The 26,895-nt window shown below is 40.3% G+C and overlaps 1 protein-coding gene across 1 annotated transcript in view; it reads left to right on the top strand.

Moving 5' to 3' along the window:
• The window catches only part of cdh23 (cadherin-related 23), a 155,582-nt gene that overhangs the window by 42,205 nt on the left and 86,482 nt on the right, over positions 1-26,895 (top strand). Inside the window, exons 8-10 of the mRNA XM_053435767.1 lie at positions 21,393-21,587; positions 21,789-21,917; positions 25,475-25,553. Coding sequence (XP_053291742.1) covers positions 21,393-21,587; positions 21,789-21,917; positions 25,475-25,553 — 403 coding nt within the window. The remainder of the gene's footprint in view (positions 1-21,392; positions 21,588-21,788; positions 21,918-25,474; positions 25,554-26,895) is intronic.

Here is a 26,895-nt window from a genome sequence, read left to right as displayed (position 1 = left end):
CAAAGGCATCTGCTATTTGATGTGCTCTCTGTCGCTGTCAGGTAGGACATAGATGAATTTGTTATATCCCTTTCTTCTTTGCCTTTGTTCCCTAGAAAGCTGAAATTCAGTCCCTAATCTTTGCTCACCTCCTGACCCGTATCTTGGCATGAAACAGCATTTAAAGGGCTATTTGTTTACCAGGTTACAAACAAATATTTTAGCCCTAAAACGGCACCTAAACTATATGGATGTTGCTGCAAGGTTCTCTGGTCTTATTAATAGTGGAATATATTTATTTAGAAATTACAGTCGTAAAGTCTTTGTGACTTAACGTCTACAGACGCCCTTCAATTACAAAGCACACAACCCAAAACACTTAGAAATGCACACATTGCCTCCTAGAAGAAGGATTTATCCAATGATGATTTCAGTATCATCTCTCCTGGTCTCTCCTGTAGTGTAATTGAATCTAGTGGTTACTGAGCTGGCTGGTTGACAGGCGCAGGCCTCAAAGAGAATTCTGCCTGACACTAAGACCCTGAGCCCCATAGGGAGGGATGGAGGGATTTAGGGAGAAAGAGAGGAACGATGGATAAAGTGAAAAGGTTAAATGGGAAGCAGTCAATATTTTACTCACCTCAGGCTCCATTTATAACTTTCTCAGACATAGATGTAGTGCTTAGGATCCAAGTAGAAGCAACATTTTTTTGTTTTTTTGTTTTTTTTAAGGATCGTTATTGAAGAATTTTCTCCATACGGTTTGTCATGTCATGTGAAAAAGATCCTCTGCATCATATCTTTATACCATATAATGAAATCATGAATTCAATAAAAAATAAGTGCTATATAAGTGTTGAAACCCTAAACTGTTCGGAGGTTTGAACTTTTTTTTATCATCTGGCCGTTTCTGACGGTACTGATGAACATATATGAACATGCTAACTAATCTAACTCAGACGCTAACTACACTTTTCTTTACACAGTGCAAAGGGAGTACATATGGCCAATTTAGATACAGGCCTGGGATGTTTTTTACCAGCTGGTGGTCTCATATATTATAAACAGAAGCATTCCTCTAATTTCAGTTTCCACATTTTACCGGTGGTCGTATGTGTGCGTGCGTGTGTTACACATCTGCAGCCTGTTTTAATGTGTGGAGAGTACATTCTTTAAGGCTTGAGTCTTGTCACTCAATTTCACGAACAAGGATTCCTTTGTAGACCTCAACAAGCCTTTCAGGGCAAATGGCTGCTTAAGTTAGTTGTCAAAGAGGCTGTCGGGCTTGTAGAACAATTTCTGTGCACATCCTTTCCAGTCCAGGGGTTAACGCATCAAGCACCGTGCATTACGTACGCTGCCACTCATGAAGGTAAATCGCATCCTCTTCCTCTCTTTATGTTTCTGTCATTTACTTTATTCCACTGAGCATGAAGAGCACCTTGATTTGCGCTCTATGCAGAGATGGGTGTGGATTTGTCTGTCAAAAAACGGGAGGGCTCCTGTTTGTGAGTGACCATCGAAAAGCGTATTTCTGAGAGGGAGAGAAGGGGGGAGAGAGAGAAGTAAGGAAGGTAAGGTGGGAGAAAGAGTGAGCGAGAGGGGCAAGATTGAAGGGGAGAGAGAACGGCTTGCACTCCCCAAAGCCATTAAAGTTTGATTCACCCACTCCTCACTCTTTGAATAAATCAACCTGTCGTTCCCTTTCTCCCTTTCTTTCAAGTGTGTGGGTCCCACCTCTCCATCCCCACCCCCACCCCCACCCTGCCTTTGGCGCTCTCCTTCCCTCGGTAGAGTTGTGAATTTTGACAAGGTTTTGCGAACATGGAAGACAGTTGTGCATCTTGTCAGTCCTTCCCTATTCTGCAGCTCCCTGTGTTTGTGTGTTTATGTCTTTGGGAGAGAGGAGGGGGGACAGACTACTAACTCTCAGGGCTTTTTCCAGTGTGTATGATGCCTTGGTTATGGGAACAATGTTCAGTTGAAAGAGGGAAAAAATGAATATGTTGAAAAAATTTGTTCAGCTACAAGTCGTGCGCTAAACCTCACCAGGACTCCATTTGACATTATGCAAATTTGTTTGCCTTAATTCTTATTCTTTATTCTGCAAATGACGATTCTTTCCCTCTGTCTTTGGTGTCTCAATATGCACCTCCCTCCCCATTCGATTTTTCCCATCACTGTTCCTCAGACCGTGGCTCGATTTTCCTTAATAGAGCTTTATAGCCTTTCCAATTTGCTCAAATCTATTTTGGCTGTCACTTCCACAATCGAGATGGCAGGGAGAGAGGCATTAAAGATAAATTATGTATTATGGAGAAGTATTAGAAAGTCGAAACAGGAAAAGAAATACTTTGGCAACCTACTTTTCCCTCCTCTTGTTGGTATTTTTCAATGTTCAGTATAATAACGTACCATTAGGGCTCATAGTTATTTTTAACAATACATAGTGAACTATAAAAACATTTTGTCACTAGCCACACTGTTCAATTTGCACCTCAATTCACAGGTTTTGCTGAGCTATGTTACAGCAGAAATACATGACAACCTCAACAAATAACTCAAACTAATTAAGGTGACAAACAGATGTTTAAGCCCCCACTCGCAGCCCATCTCTGTCAGATCCCTGCCTCATTTTCAGATTGTCATTCCAGGCAATCTGACGTTGTCTTGCAGTGTCTCGTTTGGCTTTTCCTCGTGAAGAACAAACAAGCCCTCTCGCCCAACTAGCTGAGGAGATTGAAGATGGGGATTTAGGTCGTTCTGTCACGCTGTGGTTCCCGGGATGATACTGTACCATCAGTTTAACAGCCTGCACAGAGAATTGCTGCTTTCAACTTTAAATATTGTTTTTAGAGTTTTCTGACTGAATCTTTGAAAACATGCTGCAATGTCCAGAGCCAATGTACACAGGAATCTGTATGTCATTGCAAGGACTTTTGCCAAGAGATTACATTCCCGGTCCTCGTAAAAGAAGCAGTGTACAAAGAATCAGGTCATGTTATTTTCTTATTTTTTACAACATCGCTAATCACTTTAATTATTTCTGTATATTTTCAGATACAATTCACATTGCATTTTGTTTTCTTTTGTTGTCCTTTCTACCTTATGCAAGTTTAAATTGTTTCACAGTGTTCATTTAAACTGGTCGACGTGTTTCCTGTTTCTGCAGTTCACTATCTTGCTATGGACTTTAAGAAACCTCGTAAAACCAAGCCTTCATTTCAGTGAATGATTTCAATGAATGTTCAAAACCATAAATGAGCATTAAAACAAAAGGAAATAAGCTGTTAAGTTAATACAACCAACAAAATGTAAGCATTAATCACAGTTTAAGTAAAGAAAATTCATGGAATTCTTCATTAAAAAATGAATGTATTTATTCCATTATCTTGTTTCTAATGAACTTGGGAAATGTACAGAAATATGTGCAGTAGCTTCTCCTTTCCTCAGGGAGTACAGCAGAACATACTGAGTTTGTAATTTCATGTTCACCCACAGGGAAGTTGGTAGGGTTTTAACTTTGTTCATTAACAAGCTTGGACGGAAAAAAATTAGTTGAGATATCCTTCGGTGAAATGAGGCTCTGGTGTGTTGTATTATTCTGTGTTATTGGACATGTGTCAGAAAGAGAGAGAAGAGTCAATATTTCTTCTCTGTCCCCTCCCTAAAGTAAGCAAGGTCAGGTTTTCCCTGTTGTCATCAACCAGTGCCGATAACCGAGCCCGTCAACTCCCTCCTCATCCGAAGAGAAACACCTTTCAACCGCAACAACTGTCCTCTCCACCTCCTCCTTGGCTCCCTGTTCTGTTGTGTACCCAACATAGGTGCTTTGATGTATAATTGAGTTGTGCACTCGACCTCTCCCCTCTCCCATTTCTTCCGCTCTTTCCTCTGTGCCCCCCAGGACTAAGCTTATAGAAAGGGTAGGTTATAGGGGGAGAGGGAAAAAGAGGAGGAAGCAAGAGAGAGGAGGGATATTGAGATTTTGCGGTAAAGAGAGATTCTGGCAGGCGTAGGGCTATTGGATTGTAGCATTGCTACTTTATAAGAAAAGTGTTAGGCAGCTAAGAGCTACTACTAATACAAACCTTAGGCGAAATCGCTAGAGTTGCTACAAATTAATCAATAAAATTCTATTACCAAATGTTGCTACTTGAGCAAAGGGAAAACACAGACAGTTCCCTGACACCCCTCCTGTTGACCACTACATAACTTGTGCCATGTCTCATCAACAAGATGTAAGCTCATTTGAAAAGGCCACATTCCACTAATTGAGATAAAAACAGATGAAAGGGGAATAAAATGGTGGAAATACCTGTGTTGGATATTTGCTCTGTTGTGGAAAACACCGCTTACCGCGTAATGATCACTTCACACAGGAGATAATTATACATGTCGCCATTCTATATTAGTGTCATTACTGCTGCCGGTGCTTGTTACTGATCTATCACCATATAACAGGCGCACAGCTGAAACCCTGTAAACATCAGTTATATTTCACTATAATAAACTAAAGTTATTTTTTTTCTTTTATCTTGTTCACATCAGTCTTCTACCTACATGCAGTACTTTGCCTTCTTATCTCTGTGTCCCCGCTCTTCTCTGCTGCAGAGCTACATGGAGTGATTGCAAACGGAACCCAGTAGTGCTGCGGATTCTCTGTAAAGACTCGGATCTGTTGGTATTTCTTTATGTCACTTTCACGTTTAGTTCAGATCAGTTCAGTTGCGTTTGAGATAAAGCTCAAATTGCAATCTGGCTTCAGGGAGGATGTTTGAGATCAGTGTGATGGTTTGTGTAAATATTTTGTCCTATGTTGACTACTGGTATCTCCCATACTCACAATATCTAGTGCTACAGTACACAGGAGTGGAACTTACAGTGTCCGCAAGCATAAAATTATATAGGTATACCATAGAAACACCACTCAGTAATGCACCAATATTAAGCCTTCCAATTCAGACATAATACATGAATACTATGATTGTATTCTAGCTCCATGTAATCGCATGTTGTTATTGAGCTCAGTGTAATCTAATTGTCGTCAATTGTCAAAACATCACATATGGGATGGGATAACTTACGATATTGACCAGAAGAGCTAATAAAGATATATATATATATGCTGTAATGTGACACATCCCAACGAGTTGAATAAAAGTTTTAAGAGGACATTATGTGGCATTTTCTTTAAATTATTATGGAATATTTATTCTAATTGCTTATATTTTATACTAGGCTGATCTTCCTGCCATCTTCTTGGCCTCTCATCTTTTTCTCTCTCGCAATTACAGTTACAAAAACAGGTATGCATACTAATACATGTCCCGGTGCTCTATGATCATCACACACCACAGTCCTATCAGTGTTCCTTAGCAGAAGGGAGCATTTTAATAAGAATACCCTGGCTATGTGGTCACTGCTGAAAGTCAGAGATAGTAGTGATGAGATAAACCACACACACACACACACACACTGTACTTTGGGGAGTACCCACTGTCATTCTTCAAGCACTGGAATAATGTATGAGAAAAAAAGGCCCCTGGGGTCATAGTGCAGGAGAAAGGCAGTCAACATATGCATATGTAGTCAGATGTGTGTGCAATTGGTTGAAGTCTGTGAATTATGCATTGGGCAGGAAGCTTGTACGTGTCTGTTGTGTGTGTGTGTGTGTTTGTGTGTCTGTGTGCGTGTCTATGTCTGTGTGTTTGGAGGGCTGCATCCTGAGACATCAAGCAGAGCCCTTGTGATACCCCATACCCAAGGCTCCAGGTAGGAATAGATGTTGATATAGAGCTCAGTGGACCTAGATTACCTGACCGAGGAGATTCCGCGGTACAGAGTTCACAATGAGGTCAAAACGCACAAAAGACTGGAAAACAAGGGCCCACAGAGATACAAGCAGAAAGTAGGGTATCTATTCAAAACAGCAGAGAATCGAATCCCATGTGATGTTGCAGAGATGAGAAAGTCTGGCTCCTCTTGGTCGTTGGCTTCAAACACTGTGCTGTTACATATTTATAGGTGTGATAATTGACACGGGCAAATTCTGTGTTTATTAAATAAAGCTTCAAAACCAAATGGTTTCGGCTGTAATTGTAATTAGAAGGTATTGAGACTAAAAATAGAAATGATCCAGAAAAATTGTGACGGGAAAAAGCAAATCACATTTTGGATTGAAAGGCTAATGAATTAAAATAAAAGGTGACATTTAACTGTTGTACTGTATTACTATATACTTTGCAGATTATACAGATTTGGTAACCACAGCAGTGCGGGCCACTCTTAATTTATTTTATTGTGAAGCGAACGTACAATAAGCTCAACCATTCAATCACCTCTTCAGCTGAAGCCTGCACATCTACATCTTCCTATCAGTGTAGTTACTACATGTATATATGTATGTGGCCTTTTCTTTTTGATATAGCATCACTATGCGTTTTCCCATGAGCTTTATACGGCAAATATATATAATTAAAAGATAAATAATTTCTTATGATATTAAGAGAGACTCCTTATTACAGGCCACGTCTGGTGCCTCCAGATTAGAATTCAGAAAACCCTGCGCAGGGGAAAGACATTTTAGAACATATTCATCCATTCTTCTCTCCTTGCACGTCAGATTTCACTTTCGGCCTGTGTGTCTTCGGGTATCTAGATACCCGTCCCGACCTGTAATTTCTTGTAATAAACTTTGTTATACTGAAAGTACTGGGTCCTCGGAGTCCCTCCTTCATCATTAACAATTTCAACAACAACATCGACCTCTCGGCTGCATAGAATATACCATAATGGCAACTGAACATAGGTTATTATATGTCAACTTAAAATAATAAATGATTGAATAACAGTTGTTCAATTGGCATATGGAAATGGTTTGATCAAAAGGAGAGGCTTAAAGTGAACTAATCCTAGTAATAGCCATGTTTCGGCTCACATATATATCATATCGGCTTTTTCAATATTATTGTACATTAGTGGCGTTAAAATGAAATTAATGACTGATTTTTAAAAGTCACTTGTAAATGCAATTGGAAGTCAGAACAATAACTCAGAAGGTCAGAGCACTTTGCCAAGTTGCTGACGGCATCATTTATAAACCAATTACCATCATCACTAATAGTAGCTCCAACTGTTAACTTATCAAATGTTACATCTTTGTAACTTGCAAGCTATATGTCCATCTCTCACAAGCGCCTGGCATAATTTTTAGCCAATACAGAGTTTTTAAGGATCTGTTCTGGTGTTGTGGGCAAACTGTTGATAACTGTAGTTGAGATGGTAATGAGAGAGGACACCAGTGACTGTGCACCTTGATGTCAGAAGCTGTACATCTGAAGAAGCCTTTGTCAAACCTTTGTCAAAAGTGTCAGAAGTAACATTTTTAGGAGGTTGTAGAAAATATTTGTTCCTTTTGGTACAATGACTGGTTTTGAGTGACATGTCAACATCTCACAGGTTAATTAAGATATAATCAACCCTTAATCCCAAGTGTTGTCACCAAACACAAACTGATCTTTTGCACGTCCGCTTTCAGTTTCTCTGTTGAATTTCTTGTGTGTTGCTCCTGCTCTATATTCTGTGGGAGTTTCTTTTCTAAATCTCTTCTCGCTCCTTCACTCCATCTCTCCCCTCCATGTTATTTCTGGGCAATTGACCAAAGAATGTTCCCCTTACTCCCAGTGAATTCAAATCAGACCACTTGTACCAGTGAGTGACTGCATGCAAATCTAATCCAGCGCCACATAAATTGAACGCTAAGTATTGGATTATGCAGCTTTGTAATGTTGTTGCAGATGTGAACCTTTTCACAGCTGATTTCCCTCGTACAGGAGCAGTTTACATGATGCTGCTAATGAAGCTGTACAGGTCGATGGATGCCGGAGGTTGATCTCACTTCCTTTCTCTGCTTTTGCTTATTTATCACTCAAAATGTACACAAACACGCATACAAGCTGCCCTCACACACACACACACACACACACACACACACAAACGCTTCAGCTGCACCCTGATTTCCCCATGTCTTTAAATTATATGTGGGCTGATTAAAGCCATTTTTATGGGGAACTGCAAAAAATATGACTTAATAAATAAATGAAGTCAGTCTTGCTCTCTGCAACTGCCGTTTTTTATGATCATCAGGTCCACTCTAATTTACCTCCAATTCAATATGAAAGATTGTTTTGTTTTTTTTAAATAGAAGGGGAGAAAAACAGGAAAAATTAAGTATCAGTACAAGACATCATTTACCTTTCACAAATCCCAGCAGGCCGCTGCATCTGTGTTTTTTGCCCCTTCCCTTCTTTGTTTTTCTTAACTTTTTCCTTTGCACAAGCACAAACGTCCTGTGTTGCTGATTGGAAAGAATACATTACAACAGTAATCCGAGGCTTGGTTCAAGCCCCTTTCTTTGATTCACATTTACCGATCCAGACTATTTTAACACAAACCCACACACACAGACACACACACACACACACACACACACACACACAGAGCTGGCAGAGGAGATATCTACCCGCTAATTCCACAAACTTCTCTGTCTGTATGTGGCTTGCATATATTGAGAACTGTTCATCTTATCGGCCTCCCACTTTGCATGTGTATAGCTAATGGCCAAAGGAAGTGGAGAGTTTACTTGTTTAGCTCAAAGACTGCAGGTCACGTTTACAATTTTAGAAAGAAACTATTCAACCAGCACAACCACAGGCCAAAGAAACAGCCTGTGGTAGTTTTAAACAGACACGACAGGTTTAGAACAGACACTACATTAGTTTGCTAAATTTGGGATAAAATGTAATTAATTAGAATGTCTGACTATACCTTTTTACACGTTTCAATCACATGATTTCTTGGAAATGGGCAAAATTTATCCCAATTTAATCTGTCTATGTTGCTTATGTTTTTCAAGGCAGAGATTGTGGCTCTCGAAGCCTATAGCATCTGCTCCTATAAAGACCACACCAGTTATGTGCATCTCCCAGCTCTGGGTATATACAGTATATGATTTTTTTTTTACTTGGAGACATGTGATTTATATTCTTGCGATAAATAATTGAATAAAAAAAAAGGCCATCAAAAAGAGGACTGGTTGCCTCCCCTGGCCTCTGCCTGCACTTTTTAAAAATATTTTTAACATACTTCTGAATGGAGGTTGCTTAATCGCACAGAGTAGTATGAGAACACTGCACCTCCAGTTCAATATAGCTGCATGTTGCACCTTTTTTAAATAAAGGCTAAAATAAAATAAAAATCTCTTAAACTTGGACTATTCTCAACTGAGGGGGAAACATCCAATAACATGTAGAGAGAGGGTGCAGATCGGATGTGACCTGTCCTTGTAACCCTCCCCTGGGATCAGCCCATCTGCCTCTATCTGTCTCTGTGGATCCCTGCAGCGTGCTCGGCCTGACTACCTTTACATTTAAACAAACAGCCGTGGCTATTTGGAGCAACTCAGCCATGAGCGCTGACAGGGAGGCTAAGTTTAGTCAGTTGGGGAAGAAGACTGATCAGATGATAAAGACGTTATTTGTTTCTTTTCTCTGCAGATAAAAGACCCTGTCCTTACGCACTAACACACAAAGACATATCCTGTCCTCAAGGGGACCCCTCATTGGCTAAATTGATTTCCTCTCCCCTTGTATTAACCATTACTATCACCTCCAACGTTACCATTATCTCAATCCTGTAACCTATGTAGTTTAAAATGTATTAACCCAAATGCCAAGTCTTAGGGCCAGTAAAAGAGTGCTAGACAAAAGAGTCACGCTTAACAAAAGTCCCAATCCAAAGGACCTAAACCTGAAAAAAACAGAAAGCATCACACAATGAATACATGCACTCAAACACACAAACGCATAATTTTTTCAAAAGTGTCTCCTCTCTGTCTGTTGGTGTGATCATTTTGTTGGCTGAGTGCTTTTCCTGAAAATCACCCATCGCTCAGCCAGGTCACAGAGTGGACAGAGAGGAAAGCAGTGCAAGAGCACGATGGAATGAAAAAGGTTATAATATGACACATTTTTGCCATCACTTTCTGTGTAGCACACAAAGACTTTCTCCATATGTGCTGTATTATGTCTATTATGACCAGTTTAACAGAAATTCGTTGGGGACAGGAGGTCAAATGAATTGGCAGGAAAAGGCTATCTACTGTAATGGCTAAATGAATGGTAGCCATGTGAGAGAAGAGCATACAAAGAGTATTGTCAATCCAGTCAGAAGACGCATTGATTTTCTGGGAAGATCAATCCAATAAAGTGCTAAAGTTACAGGATAAAAAACAGAGACTTACATCAGATTGGAAATACTGATAGTTCAACCTACTCTTGTGTACTGTCATTTGTAGAGCAGTTCTATTAGTCTTTTTAAAGAGTGGGCATAACTCTTTCACATTCGTTAAACATCAGCTCCTCTCACACTTCACCCTGTTTTGGTGCCAACAGCACAGAATGTTGGGTCTTGGAGGGAATAAGAAAAGATAGAAACAGTGATTTGGAGAGCTAGGTGGCGTTTTATGATTGATGCTGTCTGGGACAGAGATACAGAAATGCAATAATAGCCCAGAGTTGTACAGAAAAAAACAGTGAAAGGGAATATTTGCTATCTCAAGAAATTACATGTTGACCGAATTGTATTTACCAGATTTTCTTTGTCCCGAGTAAGACAGAAAAAGGAACTTTATTGTGTAGATAATAAACCTTAACTCCCCTGTTTGCCTATCTGTTCATAATAGAGCAATGTAAATAATTAAATAATGCTTAACTAGATAAACAGTTAACTAATTAAACTATAGATGGTTGTCCAGGTGTTGAACAAATGCTGAGCACTTAGGTGTCATAAAACATTTACTCCATTTACAACGGACAGTGAAATGCATTTTGGGTGACTGGATTGCTTTCTGGCAGAGTGTGATGACACTACGGCTGTAAGTGCATCTTAAAAGATTGAATTGAAGACAGATTGATCTGATCAGACAAACAACCACTGCAGGTGGTCACCATTGGATTGTGACCACAATGAACACAAGTGTAAAGGAATTTAAATGATCAATCAATGTAAAACAACTAGGTGTAAATAAAAAATAATTCACACCAGTTTCAAAAAGTGAGGTAGCTCCAGCTAGATGCCATTGGCCAGTACACACTGGAAGCAGCCCTCCCCTCATTCATCACATTATTAAAGATACCGATGGATAGTGTGAAGGTGAGATCAATTGAAAGACACCCAAACACTATAATGTCGCATTAGCACTGACCAAACCATACCAGCAGATCTGAATCAAATATCATTGTGGCACTAAGAACACACACAAGTTTAAAAAGTTGAAATCCTTTCAATAGTCAATAGGGTTTGGTACACCTTCATGTTGCCTATTTGTTTGACAAAATGTTATTTTACAAGTTTTATTTCCACCTCTTAATGAAAATCTCTCACAACTGGCTGATCACTGGAATGTCAGTGAGTTGTGAACTAAGCACAGTGGCTGCTTTCACACCTGCCACCCCTTAGTTTCACAGCAAAGCTCCCTAACCGCAATCTCTCTTCCAATAATGCATCATTCCTGCAATTGGAGTTAAACGACTGATAAGCGCGCCTATCAACAGATTGCATGTTGTCACTCAGGCAGCCTGTCTCTTGGCTCAAACTGAGCTCAAGATACCACTCAACAATCAGGTTTGCAATGATGGCATCAGCCACCTGGGCTTTACCACTGGGGCTGCTCAGATTGAAGGGCTTTATGAGGTAGGTTTCATACCTGTTCTTCAGGCCCACTATGTTGACTGCAATATCACAGGTACATACAAGATGACTGCAGCCCTCTACAGCCACTGGTCCTATAATGCAAGGTGTGTTTGACACAACATCTGGCTATATCTAGCATGTCCTGAAGCCCCTGTCCTCACACAGTGCATTCTCAGTGCACAACCAAAACTACAGATTCCGCACACACACACACACACACCGTTTATTTAGGCTAAACCACACTCTGACTTTTCAGCGCAGTATAAATCATTTTTGTATAATTTCCCCCATTTACTGCTGGGGCCTTGCACATGAAGGACACTTAGTCTTGTTTCAATAGCAGTGAATTATTGATAAGCTAATTTCAAATGTGAAATATGGCTTTGTGTGTCACCTCTATGATTAATTTAAGTGTTCTCATGATTCACCTGCCTCAGCATCTCTCCCATAGCTGCACGCTGTTAAATCATCACCCATTTTACACTAGAGAGGCTGTTATATATATCCACCAGGTAGTTGTGTAGTTGTGTATATTTAAAGAATATATACTGTATGTTGATTGATCCAGATGATGATGGGGTAAATAGGTGATTCAAGTATTTTTTTACTCATGTTATGATTGCGTGTCAGTGATCGTTAAACATCTAAACCACTGGAACTGGGTAACAGTTATGTAAAAGTTAGGGTTAGGGTTAGGGTTTTTGCCCTAAGGTCACACCTTTGGAGTGTCTAGGCATACAGTGGGTGCACATGGCTGATTAGACCCTTATTTTAAGGACTGTGTCTTTAAACAGAAATTACGCATTGAAGGTGACACATTAGAACACAGAACTGGTTAAGCCAAGGTTTTTACAAAAAGGAGGCAGATGGACACTTCAAGGTTTAAAAGCTTAGGATTCCTCATTGTCTCACTTAGATTGCCTCATGTTGTAGTCTCTTCACACTGTGGTACTTAATAACATACATTGAGGTTGTTAATCCTAATGCGGAATGAACACCTTAAAGCAAAGTCTCGATCAAATCTGCTCCCAGACTAGCAATAACCATAGAAACGCTGCAATTCAGATTCAACCTCAGAACAAGTCATTTCTGCCCCTTTGAGTGTCCTGCACCTCATGAAGCTTTGAGTTAGTTCATGCTGGACAAGGAAGTCGTATCCCCTAGCTGTAATCAGCAGACAGCCAACTGATTGTAGTCCATTCAGTCACAAACCAATCACAACCATTCTCACAACAAGGCGGACCATTTAAATATGACCGTCTCCTCACTGATCCCTGCTATATTCATCTCTGCCTCACACTGCTGCTGCTTCCATCAGTGCCAAGCCCAACTATATTTCCATTTGTTGCGATAAATGGTTTAATCCTGATAAAGGTACAATATTTCCAAAAGATAATAAAGTTAATTTATGTTAATTCAATATTACTTACTGTATACAAAGTATTTTTTGGGCTATGTTGAAATTTGTTTTTAGTATTGACTTAATGAATATCTGATCCCCTACTAAACACAGTTTCACCTTCATGATATGATCATCATGGTGAGATCATGTGCAGTTTTCATCTCTTTGCATTATTTTTTACCTTTGTTTTCACATAGTACTGGGAAAAAAAGTAGATTACTGGTTCTTTGCTGGCTAAATATAATTATTATGTCTTGCAATGCTTGCTGAAAGGTTCTTTAGTTTCACTTCCCACTCAACTACTTTATTCTTTATTCACTTTCTCTTCATACATTTCTTCACTTATAGACCAGGTTAGAATAATAATACTAGTGGCAGTATGACAAGGCTCCACATGTAGGCAGCAGTGATGGAGGGACAGAGGCTGTGAGAGGCAGGAAGTGAGAGGGTGAGCGGAGCTGGTACAATCACATCCCTGCTGGGTTGGAAGCGGTGAGCAGACAGCCGGGGAGGAACTGAGAACCTTGCGAGCAGTGTAGGTATAATCATGGCTCTATTGTAGTGAACAGCTGGGCCTCTGGAGCTGTGAGCAGCAGGGGGGGCCTGAGCCCCCGCACTGCCCCTGTAAATCACCACATCTAAAGCATTTCTTACAAAATAAGAGCAGAACCCTCTACTCAAAAGTCTGTGGGCTTTACATGGTGGGACAAAAAGTCAATTTGACTTCAAATTGCAATAATTGCTAGGCGGAGATTTTTGGCTTTTATTTCTAAATCAACAGTGACAGGGCTGAATGAACCTATAAGAATCGCATAAGTGATTTCAGTTAGTGGGTAAGTTCATAAGTCGACCATCAATTATTTGATCATTTGAATACAACTTTTCTTTTTTATATCATCATATAAAGCTTTTGTCTTTTCAATTAATTAATATTCAACAGATATTTTCCAAACTCAATTCTAATAGTGAAAAAATGATATGAAAACCCTTTCATAAGGAGTTCTATCTTTTATGGTGTATTCCTCAATGTAATGTCAGATAATGCCATTCTGGATTACTGTTTGAAATCTTGTGGGACTGTTATTCAGTTGAGCTACTTTTACAACAATCCCTGTCACATAAACACAGATGTATGTGCTCAAGTCTGAGCAGTCTAACAACCAAAGACCAGTTTAACAGAAGTTGTTGGAGCCCAATGTGTCTCTTTCAGCCTCTGCGACTGCATATCTGTGGTTGGGATTTGGGATAAGTCGATTCTACTTGGTGATTTTTTTTTGCCAAATCATTTTTTTGCATCTGCAATTTTTGTCAATTTATCTTCAACTTTCACACACACGCCCAATATGGCACTCTTAAGCAGAGCAGCAATGTAGATCCTATAACTAGAAACTCTGTGGTTGAATACAACATTTTTGGAACACAAACTCAATGCTGGCATGGATACAGAATGGCTGATGAATAAACTTATTCAGAATTTGATTGTCAAAAAATGTTGGTGAATGCATCCATCCATTATATGCACTTAGCCGATGAATAGAAAACTACTAATCCGCTGTAATGGAAAAGTGTTTATCCTCCATGCCACTCAAAAATTACATTATGGCATAAATTCCATTGTTGATGAAGACCAATCTACATATCCTCAGAGATGAGGAGAAGTGCAGGTATTACCTATGTAGTATGCTTTTAAATGAGTGAAATGCTGCAAGTGCAAGATGTTCATAATCGCCTTGTAACCCCTTAATCTTTCACATTGGGCTGATAATGGCTGCTTTTTTTAAGGAAAAATATTATGTAGAATGCAACAACTTTCTATTTTTATATCTTGCTGTGTTCACTCACTTTGGTGTTGGAGATGTGTTTGGGTGATTTGCATTATTTTTTTACAGATCATGCACTAATTTGGGGCTTTTAGCTTGTGCACGTGGAGATTTTAATTTGCTGTCACACTGCAGCCTGAGTGAATTAGACCACAAGTGGCTTCCTATCACACAGAGATGGCAATGTGCCAGCTTGTTTGGTTCAGCTTAAACTAGCAGAGGCAGCATCAAGAGGGTCTTCTCAACGGAAATATAGAGGGATCTCTCCAGAGGTCATAGTTGACACTTAACCACTGGAATCCATTACACTTTGTGCTCCAGCACTCACTGGACTCTGTGTCCTGTCATGCCTCTTGGTCCCAGAGAGAAGCATGGCCATGTAGTCCTGAGGTCTGGCCAGCCCAGATTGTCTAGAGCCTCAGAAGTCTCCTTGTTTTGTTGAACCTGAAATTTGACTCGCAGGAGAAAAGGACACGATTGCTGCCTTGGACCCAGTCAATACACACAGCTGCTTTAACCAAACTTATAGACCATAGGCAGATGTGTCATGGCTGTTAGTGACAGAATATTACATGCGCTCATAACTGTGCTCTCACCATCTTTCTCTTCCCTCACTGTCTGTCTTCTCGCTGTCTCTGTCATTCACATTGCAAATTGTATTAAGTAATTCCCTCTCTCATTTCAGACATTTTTGTTTTTTTTGTGCATACAAAGGGTTTGGAAAGTAATCTGACTCTCCATTCTATGCCTCAACAGCCACTGCTGGAGGCATTGTGTGTCACGGGTTGTATGTCAGTATCAGCTACTCTTGTAAATGTGATATCTTAGGAATGCTGTGTGGGAATTTCTTCAATTTGGTGGTCAAAGGTCAAGGACACTGTGACGTCATGAACACAAAGTTGGTGATAACTCAAGAATTCATACACTCATAGCAGCATTCAATGCAAATGTCTATGATGAAGAAGTGATGATGGTCAAAGATCAATTCATCGTGACATCCTACTGTTTTCTAAAAACTGTTCAATGCCATGATTCAGGAAGAGAAGGGGAGATTGTGACCATGTTTATAGGAACTTGATTTGTTAGTGGAGGTGTGCAACCAGTGAATTCTACTTTAATTATTGCTTTCAGAATAATCAAACCACTCACATCATTAAAGTATCATCTCTAGGAGATACTGTTGGTGTTCAGACCTTCTGTTTATCACTTACTTTCGTAATTAAAACAAGCATTGAAAGTGATTTGTTGGCTTTCCTTGACATCCTTGACATCTTCAGTTTCCCTTAAATAATACATCAAGCTCTGTCACATCAGACTCAGTGTATTATCGGTTTGCAGCTGTCTCCAGTGGTTTTCTATGCTGCAAAGGTACCTCTGAGCAGCTCTACCATCACTGCAGAGAAGGTCAGATGGTCTGCTGCAGTGGCCACTAGGTTGTTGGTCAATTGCCTGACTGACTCCTCTCTTGTACATTTACTGAGTTTGGCTGAAGGGCAAGCTTTTTGAAGAATCATGGTGTTTCTAGACTTTTTCACAACGATGCCCACTCTGCTCCTGGGAAAAGTCCGGAATGTGTTACACTCTTCCAAGCATCTCTGCCTCAACGATATTCTATGTTGGACATATACAGCGCAAGAGCAACAAGCGGCATAGAATCCTAACTTCACTCCTACAAATCAACAGCACATTAGATACTGACGCAATAAAAAAAAAATGTATATAGACTCTAACAATGGGAAGATAGCAACCACTTAACCACATGGTCAGCAATCATTTCCTATGTAAAACAGCCAATCGTAGACTGAGTTAAACATTACATGATGCCAACAGATGCCATTTTATTTCCACCTTCACTGCATAAATATGGTGGCATTTAAAGGAGACTTGTCTGTTTGGTGTGAAGTGGTTAAGATAAGCCATGATTTTCCCAAATCTCTGTAATAGTGTATTCTTTCTGATCACACTTAATTTCCAAGTGCACTGCAGGTGCACCTGACCAGCCCAAGATCGGAAGATACCAGAGTGTGCTTGGCATGGCATTAGCACACAGGACAGGACAGATTGAACTGCTCAGCGAGGTGCTGGGGCCCTTAGTCTTTCAAGTTTTTCTTCATGTGAACTTTGGATATGCTGATATGTACCTAATATTCTGGGCATTTTGATAGTAATCAAATAAAAGAGGACTTAGAACATCAACTGACAGTGTAATAGCCAATACTTATTCAAAATAGTGAAACACATATTTTTTTATTGAATGTTATGTAAAGTTTGCTCACTGTGTGTTAAATGATAAGGTATCACTGATTGAAAGATTATAATTAAATCACAAAAAATGCTAAAAACACATAATCGGATGTGAAGTCAAAAACACATTATGCTCTTCCTTTATGTCTCTCTCTCTCTCTCTCTCTCTCTCTCTCTCTCTCTCTCTCTCTGTGTGTCTGGAGTATGTCACTCCTCTCGTTCCATAAGAAGCTGCTCACAGAGAGAGAAGAGGGCGATTCCTGCAGTGCACTTCAGATAAGACGCAGCAGGAAACTCTCTTCATCCCTCTCCATCCATCTCACTACTTAACATTCTGCTTCCCAATGGAAATAGCCCCATTTATTCAAAAGCTACCAAACCCTACCCAAGGCGCATATGCAGGAATATGAGCAGTGACTTACCAACTGGCTTTTGCACTTTAGACGGAATCAGTAGTGACATGCACAGTGCATCTCAACAAGCATCCTGGAGTATCCAGTCAAGCAGCCGCTGGTCTGGTCAGTCCTTGCTGGGCGTTGTTTATTGCGTTGCTGGTTTATGGAGAAGTGATTTGACAGTCTTATAGGCTATTACAAACAGAGACTCACTGTCTTGCATTTTGCGCCTCGCCACCCACCATGACTTATAATTGGCATCACATAGGTCCAATCAATTGCTTGATGGTGAGGCTATTGAGAACGGTAGAAAAGGCCAAGCAGAAGACTATAAGTCTGGTGGCTCTGTGCTCTCTGATGAGTAGTGAGCTGCAATGAGCAGATCATTGGACAGGCTGCAGTTCTCTCTATGGTGGTGACCTGCTGAAATGCAGAGGAATTCAACACAAGGATCTGCTGATCCAAGGCAACTGTTTGAATAGGTTTCTTGAGGGTTTTCTCTTAGTATTAAAATGTAGCACTTGTGCAATAGAGCAGCCTGACCTTCAGAGCCTACCAGGGGGGGTATAAATGGAAAATTAGAAAATAAGAATGAATAAGTTGAATGGAAAATGGTGATGTTTTAATTCCTTAAGAGCCTCCAGAGTGTAATTGCAGCTCAAAGATGATGTTCAGCTGCACACAACCGAGCCTGCTAACCTCTGAAGAACCATACTGGCACATTGACATGTGCCGCAGAGAGTTGGTCATCAGGCAAAGCTTTAAACTGTTGTTGTTTTGAGCTGATTTGAACAGTGTGGCACACTCAAATCTGTTTCCATGCATGTGTTTATGTACTCAAATCAAAGCGTGTGATGTTATTTACAAAACCTTGTGGCGTTTGACACTGGGCTGTGTTAATGAATCATTGTTTCCCAGGCTACTGTGCAGAGAGATAGATACTGACACGCTTTAGGGGGGGAATTTGATAAGTCATCTCACAGACTTTATCCACACATCCACATCTCATCCTCCGTCACCCTCCCTTTCCATAGAGAGGTACACGAACACACACACCTAATGCTCAAATATTGTCTGCCTCCTTGACAAACAAAGAACGTTGATGTAGCAGACTCCAGTGCAACATGCACACACACAAAGCAAGATTTTGCCACTAAAACAAATCACACGCAGAGATTTGAAGCCCAAAGAAAGAGAAAACATTGTAACAAATAGTGCTGTTGGTATACATTCAATTTTTGCCTGCCCTACAGTGCCATGTTGCAGTCTGTGGACAACCTTTTTCAGGTGTTTCCAGGTAGACAACCTGACAAGCTTAACAAAAGTTATTGTTGTGTTAGGATTATGTAGAATTGGATCGTTAACTCTCTGCCATCATAACTCTTGTGTCTGGTGTGTTTCAGTTTAAGCTTGTCAGTTTATATTGTCTAATCCAAGTCACCAAAACAGCAGAATATAGGAAACTCATCACCTTGCCAAAGAGACACCTTAGGCTTTATCCATACTCCTGCATTTTCTTTCTTAAGATGTAATGTCCAACTAAGTCTTATTTGGTTATGTGTCAGTTTTAATCCCCATCCATACCTGCACACCTAAAAACATATAAAGTGCCAACTCACGTACACTCCATGACAGTGCATTCTGTTGTTAGTTGCAGAATTGTTGCAGATTGATCCGAATAAGAGCTAATTTCCTGTAAGCATAAAAGCAAGTGTATCATTCCAAAATGTAGTTTAACTGCACAACAGCTGTTAGTAAAGAGAATATTTTCAGGAATGCCTGTAAATGATTATCCGTGTTGCGTTCCACAATGGTGGAAAAGGCTACTGCCAGTTCCTTTCTTTCAGAGAGAGGCATTTGATAGGTGCCTGACGAATAGGCAAAGGTTACGTCATAACCGAAAAAGTTTTGAAACTAAAACGGAGCCAGCAGTATTTCCAATCTTCTCTGTTTTTTTAGCAGCTCTAAAACTGCAGAGTAGTGTGGAAGCCAAGCGTATCGATGGATACAAAATTGTATGTATGGATGTAGCCTAAGTTTAGTTTATATTTTACTTATTTTTCTCACTCTACAAGACATTTTCCTTTGACCAAAAGAGGGTTCTTCTACTCCAATGTCTACTTCACTCACAAAGATTAGACTATACGTCTGAATATCAGAAATTAAGTGCAACCCTGTTGGCATCACACCACACAGTGGGAGCTCCAACTACAAGGTTGAGAAACCGAACCCTGTGATATCTGTTGCTCTCCCTGGCATCTGTTGCTCTCTTCCTCTGCCCCTGCAGCTCTCTACTTGGATCTCACTCCTCTTTTTGTCCCTCAATTCTCATGTGGCAATCTAGCTTAATCCGGTTAGACAGACCAGTTTATAGCATCGCTCATGCATGCGTAGGGACCAATGGGAGGGGGATCAAGGGAGTGAATGTCAGAAGCAGGGAAAATGAGGGGAGTGTTTTGAATGTGTGCCAGCTGTAATGAAGAGTCATATAGACGGAGGCAGTTAGCCTTACCTTGCTCTTACGCTGTTGTGTTACCTGGGTGATGACCTCATCCCCTCGACAGAAAGACAGTGAGTCATTACCTCTTAGACACACACATGCATACATGTATACACAAACACATGTAACATGGACATTCATTTCCCGAAGACTTATCCTGACCCCAAGCATAATTTACAATTGAAGACACTTATTTTATCCCCAACTCCACACACCACCAACAATTAAGTAGTCTGATGTCCCCAAAATAACCTACGACAGACACACACATTTTGTTTGCGAAATATATAACCAATACATACACACGGTAAGACGCATCACACATGTCTGTGCTCTCCAAACAAAAGAAAAGTGTACAGACAGACACACACAGTTTAACAGTGTCTGACACAACTACATTGCATTACATTAAATTACATTTCATTCAGCTGACGCTTTTATCCAAAGTGACTTACAGTAAGTGCATTCAAGAATAAGGGTAAACTACAACTACACGTGACAATACCACAACTAGTATGTACACAGAGACAAACACACACATGCGAATGCACCTCCACACTCGCTTGATAACAGTTCAGAAAGACTGTGGGGTCAACTGCTCTCTTACTGTGTCACTTTAGCTTTGGCTCAGGGCTCAGCTCACCCTCACGTCCCCATGTGGTCACACTCCTCCCTGCAGTTAACAAAAACACACTGTATGTTGTGTGCACACAGGTGAGTTTCTGTCTGCAGGTGTTTCTTTCCAGTGATATACCTGGATGTTTACCACGTCCTATCTTTAGGCTGTGTGTGTGTATATGTGTTTTAAGATAAAATTCCAATTAATGAAGATGTTCCTCCCCCTTGCCAGATTTTTTCGATGACCCCGACAAGTCCTCTGCAGTTGATATTTCTTACTGCTTAGCTTTTAGACACCCAAGGGAATTTCAGGGCATAACAAATAAAGGCACAGCCGCACCCCCTTTATTTATCCAAATGAACCTATAATCTCTTCTTAGCTGAAGTCATGTGGATGAATATACACAGTCACAACTTGGACATTGTGTTAAAAAAAATATGATTCAATTATACAGTCCTCTGTGTCTCTTTATTAGATAAGGCTTCTGTGTAAATCACACAGAGGTCATAAGTTCAGTCTCTACTTTAGTCTATTAATATTCATCCTGAACCTTGTTGAGTGTAATAATGAAGTCTACCAGAGTGTTAATCAGTTCATGCACTTGGATCATGTCTAGCCTGCTTTTTAGTGATCTCAATCCCATTGATTGTGTTTTTTTCTTTTTGAATTTGTCTTTCAGAACACACCCGTGGGCAAATCAGTGTTTATGGTGAACGCCACAGATCCAGACCAGGGCACAGGGGGAAGTGTTCTCTTCTCCTTCCAGCCGCCTTCTCCTTTCTTTGCAATTGACGGGGCCCGAGGCATCGTCACCGTCATCCGACCTCTGGACTACGAAGCGACATCAGCCTTTCAGCTCACTGTCAATGCCACGGTCAGTACACGCACAACACAGGCTTTCTGTGTACATTAGCGCTACTTAGCAGAGCACCTGGCCTCTCTGTGTACCCGCACCTCTCAGTGAAGAGAACATGCTACATGTGTGTTTACAATAAGCAATCTGCACCCTCATCCAAATGTACCACAGCTCCACATGGGGATGTGGGAATTACTGACCTTTGTATGTTTCTATCAGGATCAAGATAAAACGCGACCTCTGTCCCGGCTTGCAAACTTGGCCATCACCATCACCGATGTCCAGGACATGGACCCCATTTTCACTAATCTGCCCTACAGCACCAACATAGAAGAGGACGTTCCCCTGGTCAGTATTATGATGCCACACTGTTATATCTTATGTCCACTCCATGCAGCTTTTATACGACTCCCTGTGATCTGTACATTTCTCTCTTTCACATCCTTCTCTGCTGCCAACATGTTTCTTTTATATTTCTCCTCATTGCAAATATCCGGCTCCTCTTGTCCTGCGGTCATCCTCTCAGTGATTATTCAGACGGTGTTTAGAGCAGGTGCGAGAGAAATATGGTGAAAGGAGGAGGTCTGAGTTATTAGGAGGGTTGGATGTTTCACCTTTCATCGTCCCTCCTTAGACTCCCCACCCCCAAGGAACTCACACACACTCCCCGAAGTCAGCCCCAGGGCCCCTCCATACAGGACTGCAGGTGTTTGAGACTGTAATTACTGTGGGAGATTTACACCTTGCTTCTGGGATGTGAGGCCTCTAGCAAAGGTCAGCGGGGATGTAGGATTTATCTCACCACGCTCCCTCATGTGCTCATACTGCTGAGTGTGTGTGAAGAATGAAGTCCATGTATCGAATGAAGTAGTAAGCAATGGGGTCAAAACATGGCCCTACTATGTTGTTATTGCAAGTAGTTTGTAATAGGTGTTTAATATCGTCCTCCAAACTCAGCTCTCAGGTGGCTAATAGTTTAGTTATTGATGTTTACCTTTAGGAAATTACACAAAGGTGCATGCTACTGTACATCCTTACTTCTGTTCTCCCTCCGCCCGGCCCCCACACCTCCCCCCTTTCCACCTCCACCCCTTTCAAACTCAATCCCTCGTCCCCCGGCCTGCACGCGCCATAGTAGAAATGTCAAGTGCTACATTTGCATGCATATTAACGGGGCGTGACGGAGTCGACGCTCTGTGTCTCTCTGACTCTCTGATTCATCAACTGTCACCAGGAAGGTCACAGCAGGGGGGGGAGAGGAGGTAGTTGTGGTGGTGCTGTGGAGGTAAAAAGAGATGTTGGAGTGAAATAAGTGAAGGCATTAAGAGAGAGGAAGAGGCAACGTGCAAAGTTAGACAAAGAATCAAGAAGAGAGGGTTAAAAGGAGCGCCATTATGTGGCATCAAACGGAAGGTATTGGTTTCTTGCAGCAACTAAGCAGTGTTAAGCCTCAGCAATACTGCCCCGGAGTGCTGTAGGTCTTGCCTCTAACCCTAGGGGGCAGTGTATAATCCAATTATATGTAAGACGAGGTCCTAACAGGCATGTAACCAAAATGTGTTTCTAAACCCCTTTGACCCTTTGACAGATTCAGACAGGGTAACTACAGTGCTTAAAAGTGAGATACAGAAATACAAGGCAGCTGTGCCACTGTGCTCACACACACACACACCTCCAATGCCCTCATGTAGTATTCTAACTGGCATGTGTCATCTCCATTAGGCAGTGTTTGGTGGTGATAAGCCGAGGGCGTACAGTGACAGAACGAGTGTCAACAGTTCTCAAGGCCCATGACATTTACATGTAGAGGGATATCAAACTTAGATAACTGTCATAGGTCATTTCTCAAAGGTGTGAGTGTACACACACACACACACATACACACACACACACACACACGGACACTCATAATGACGTCCTCTGTCTCTCTCAGTTCCTGTTTGTTTCGCTGTGTCTGTCTTTCTCCTTTTCTCCAGCCGATGAACCCGTCATCCACTGAAAACTTTGACAAAGGAGTAGAAGCATTATATATATATATATATTTATTTTCAGATGAAATCACAGGGCGGCTGTTATTGCTGTGAATCCATGCTGTTTGGACTGACGTTTAAGCTCCTTCTAGGACAAACACAATTTGGCTGTCAAATCAATGAGGGGAAAGAGAGAAAAAGGAGAAAGGGTTGTGGAGTAATGCACTGTATAGCTAGAAATGAAGGATGAAGAGGGGGAGAGGCGGGTTGTCTTGGGTTTGGGGGAGATGCGCTGGCGTATGTGTGTACATGTGTGTGTTTCCAGGATAAGGATTGTATCTGTGACGCATGATTGAACATATTCCACTTGCTGTGTGGACAGCTCAAGAATATTGCTCATATTACTTCAGCATCGGCTCTTCACCTCATTCGCGTCTCTGTCCCGAAATCTTTTAGCGTGTATGTGCCTGTGTGTTTCCCTCGCAGCTTGTGATTGGTGTGAATCAGTCTCGCTAAAAGGCTTGTAATTGATTCTGCTGTAATTGGTCAATGACAGGAGATGCTTTGGCAGAAATGGAGCATAAAGATGCCTCAGACACAATTTGCAGGATCAATGGGAGGTGCCTCGCTTGGGTGTGAGTGAGAGAGCTAAAGGGGGGGAGGGATCGGAAGTATGGAGGGTCTCTCCATCTCTCACTGCAGCACAGGGGTTTCTTAAGTATCACCACCGTGTCTGATTGAGGCACGAAGGCTGAGAAAGCTCAGTGGATCAAAGACTTTTCAAATAGCTTTCTCTCTTTCTTTTTATGTTTTTTTTCTCAACTGTCACACTGTGGTTTTGTCTAGTTAGAGACTCATTTGCACAGCTGGAGAGTTTTGAAACAATAAAAGGAGAAATAAACCCCAATTAAATTATAATAACACACTCTATAATGAAAGATTTACTGTTTGATTTGCCTGCTGTGATGCCGTATGCGTTTCTGTTTCCTTTTTTCCTTTCAAACATGGAAATCAAGTCGTCTTATGTTAAATATTTGACTGGGTTCCTATGTGGGAGGTGTTGACTCGATAATGAGTCTGACTGAGAAATGACATCTGCAAGTAACAAATTTCATAATTACAGCCTTAAAGGACTAAATGCTTTTTTTTTACAATTATGGTTATAGTTACAATCATAATTTTTTGCACATTGCAAAGGCCAAATTAAATTATGAATCAGATAATTCCATTTGCCAACTGCTGTTTACTTTGATAGTAGGATTTTCATTACAACTATATTCACAAACGTGTATATAACCAAGCATTGCAAATATGTGCTCGACACAGAAAATTATGTAGATAAACACATATTATGTCAAATATTATTTATAACATAAATATAAAGAAGAGAAAACATAAGAAAGAGGGGGAGTCAGTTTGTTATTGTTCAATGAAAATGTCATTGTCAATTTGGACAGTTTTGTTAAGTTGTAGAGTGTTCAATTATAAATATATAATATTAAAATCCTGGTAAACAAATATTAAAATCCTGGTAACTCAGATGCATTGTTTTCCATTCTGCATTAATGCATGTGAAACTTACGATACAGAATAATAAGATTTATAACAAAGTAAATGTTATAATTTTCATCTTTAAAATGTGATATAACAATCTACTGTCAAATGTAACACTATAGGCTATATTTATACAAAATATAATCCTTAAATCAAGTCCAAAAGACAATTTAATTAAGTAGTAAAATAAGCTAAATAACATTTGTTTTCAACATCTAAAAATGTAAAGAGATAAAGAATAATTGGATATATATAGAGCCAAATTTTGATGTGCACTTAGATTCTAGGTTTCTTGTTACTGATAGTCAGATTAAAAATTGATTATAGAAAACCTTAAAAATTAGACTGTGAACATGTGTGTGTCTCTCTCTCTCTCTGCAGGGACATGAAGTGCGGAAGATAACAGCCATTGACCAGGATCTTGGCCGACCAAGAGGCATCGGCTACACCATCATCTCAGGTCTGAGTCACATAATCAATCTGACATCTACAGCACAGAGAGGAGGAATCGATCACTTCTTATCATAATCCCACAGCAATAATAGACAAGTCTCATCAAGCACAACAATCAATAACAGCAGAGAGCAGCACCTCGGAATTGGAGAATAGACTTGCCTGTAAGCATTTATTAATCACTGCTGGGTGCATCTGTGTGGAAGTCAGCCTTCAGTTTGTGTTATCGTTCACAAGTTGGCTTGTGTCATCAGAAAGAGGATTTTAATTTGTCAGAGTGACAAATGTTATCCCTGGCAGTAGAGGATGATCTCATGATTCCCTGTTGATTTTGTGTATGGTTGTTTTATTACATATGTCACTCATGCTTTTGCGGTAAAGATCATAAAATATTAGTGATAATTATCACCATACTAGATGTTTTCCTAAATCCATCACCTATTGGTTTAATTATACGTGAGCATTTAACTTAAAAGAGGAAGAAAGGTAGCTACAGTTTGTATGATGCTGATAAGACTGTAGCAATGATCCTGCTCTAATGCTCCTAAACCGAGTTTTCTTACCTCTGCCAAGGATGAGATCTTTGTGCCTGCCAGTTACCTTGCCTGTCTGTCTGTCAGGAGGATATCTCAAAAACCCATGAGCAGATTTCCATGAAACTTGGTGCAAGGACAAGGAGCTGAAAGTTTGATTTTGTCTAACATGTACACATCTTGTCATAGCCGTATCTTTGTGATGGTATGTAAATACCTTTTGGTAAGTTAGTAGGATGAAGAAATCAGAAACTCTTAATGACAAAATAATGTCTTCATCTAGTGGGAAAAGCGTACTTTTCAGTGGAGTTATTTGTTTTCAAAGTGAGTCCCCTGTCTCCCAATAACAGATTCTAATATTTAACTTCACGGCAGCCACACATTCTTCTTGACATAACCTTGACAATCAAATAATTCCATAACTGGAGAAGTTGTTTGTGTTCATTAAAGACACTGAATATTTCTTTATTGTAGACATAAATGTTACATAAAATAAACCTCTTGTTCACCTTATATTTATTTAATTGATCCATTTATCTTCTGATTTTCTTTACAACAAATGATCATTAAGTGGCTCGTTTTAATTATTTGAACACATTTCTGCAGCTTTTACTCGCTGTGGCTTTGGCTCACCTCTTCTGTTAAACTCCAAACTCTTATTAAGATAAAATGCACAAACAGTTTTGACTCTACAGTTCATGCTATGCTTTAATGATATTCCCAATACCCCCATAGGGTTTTTATTTTCACCACAATCAACATTTCAATCCTGAAAGACGGACAATCCCGCCAAGATCCTTCAGGACTGAAACACAG

Source organism: Pleuronectes platessa, chromosome 12, assembly GCF_947347685.1.
Source record: "Pleuronectes platessa chromosome 12, fPlePla1.1, whole genome shotgun sequence".
Taxonomy (NCBI): domain Eukaryota; kingdom Metazoa; phylum Chordata; class Actinopteri; order Pleuronectiformes; family Pleuronectidae; genus Pleuronectes; species Pleuronectes platessa.
The sequence above is the reverse complement of the archived record's forward strand: the minus strand, read 5'-3'. Positions and strand labels throughout refer to the sequence as shown.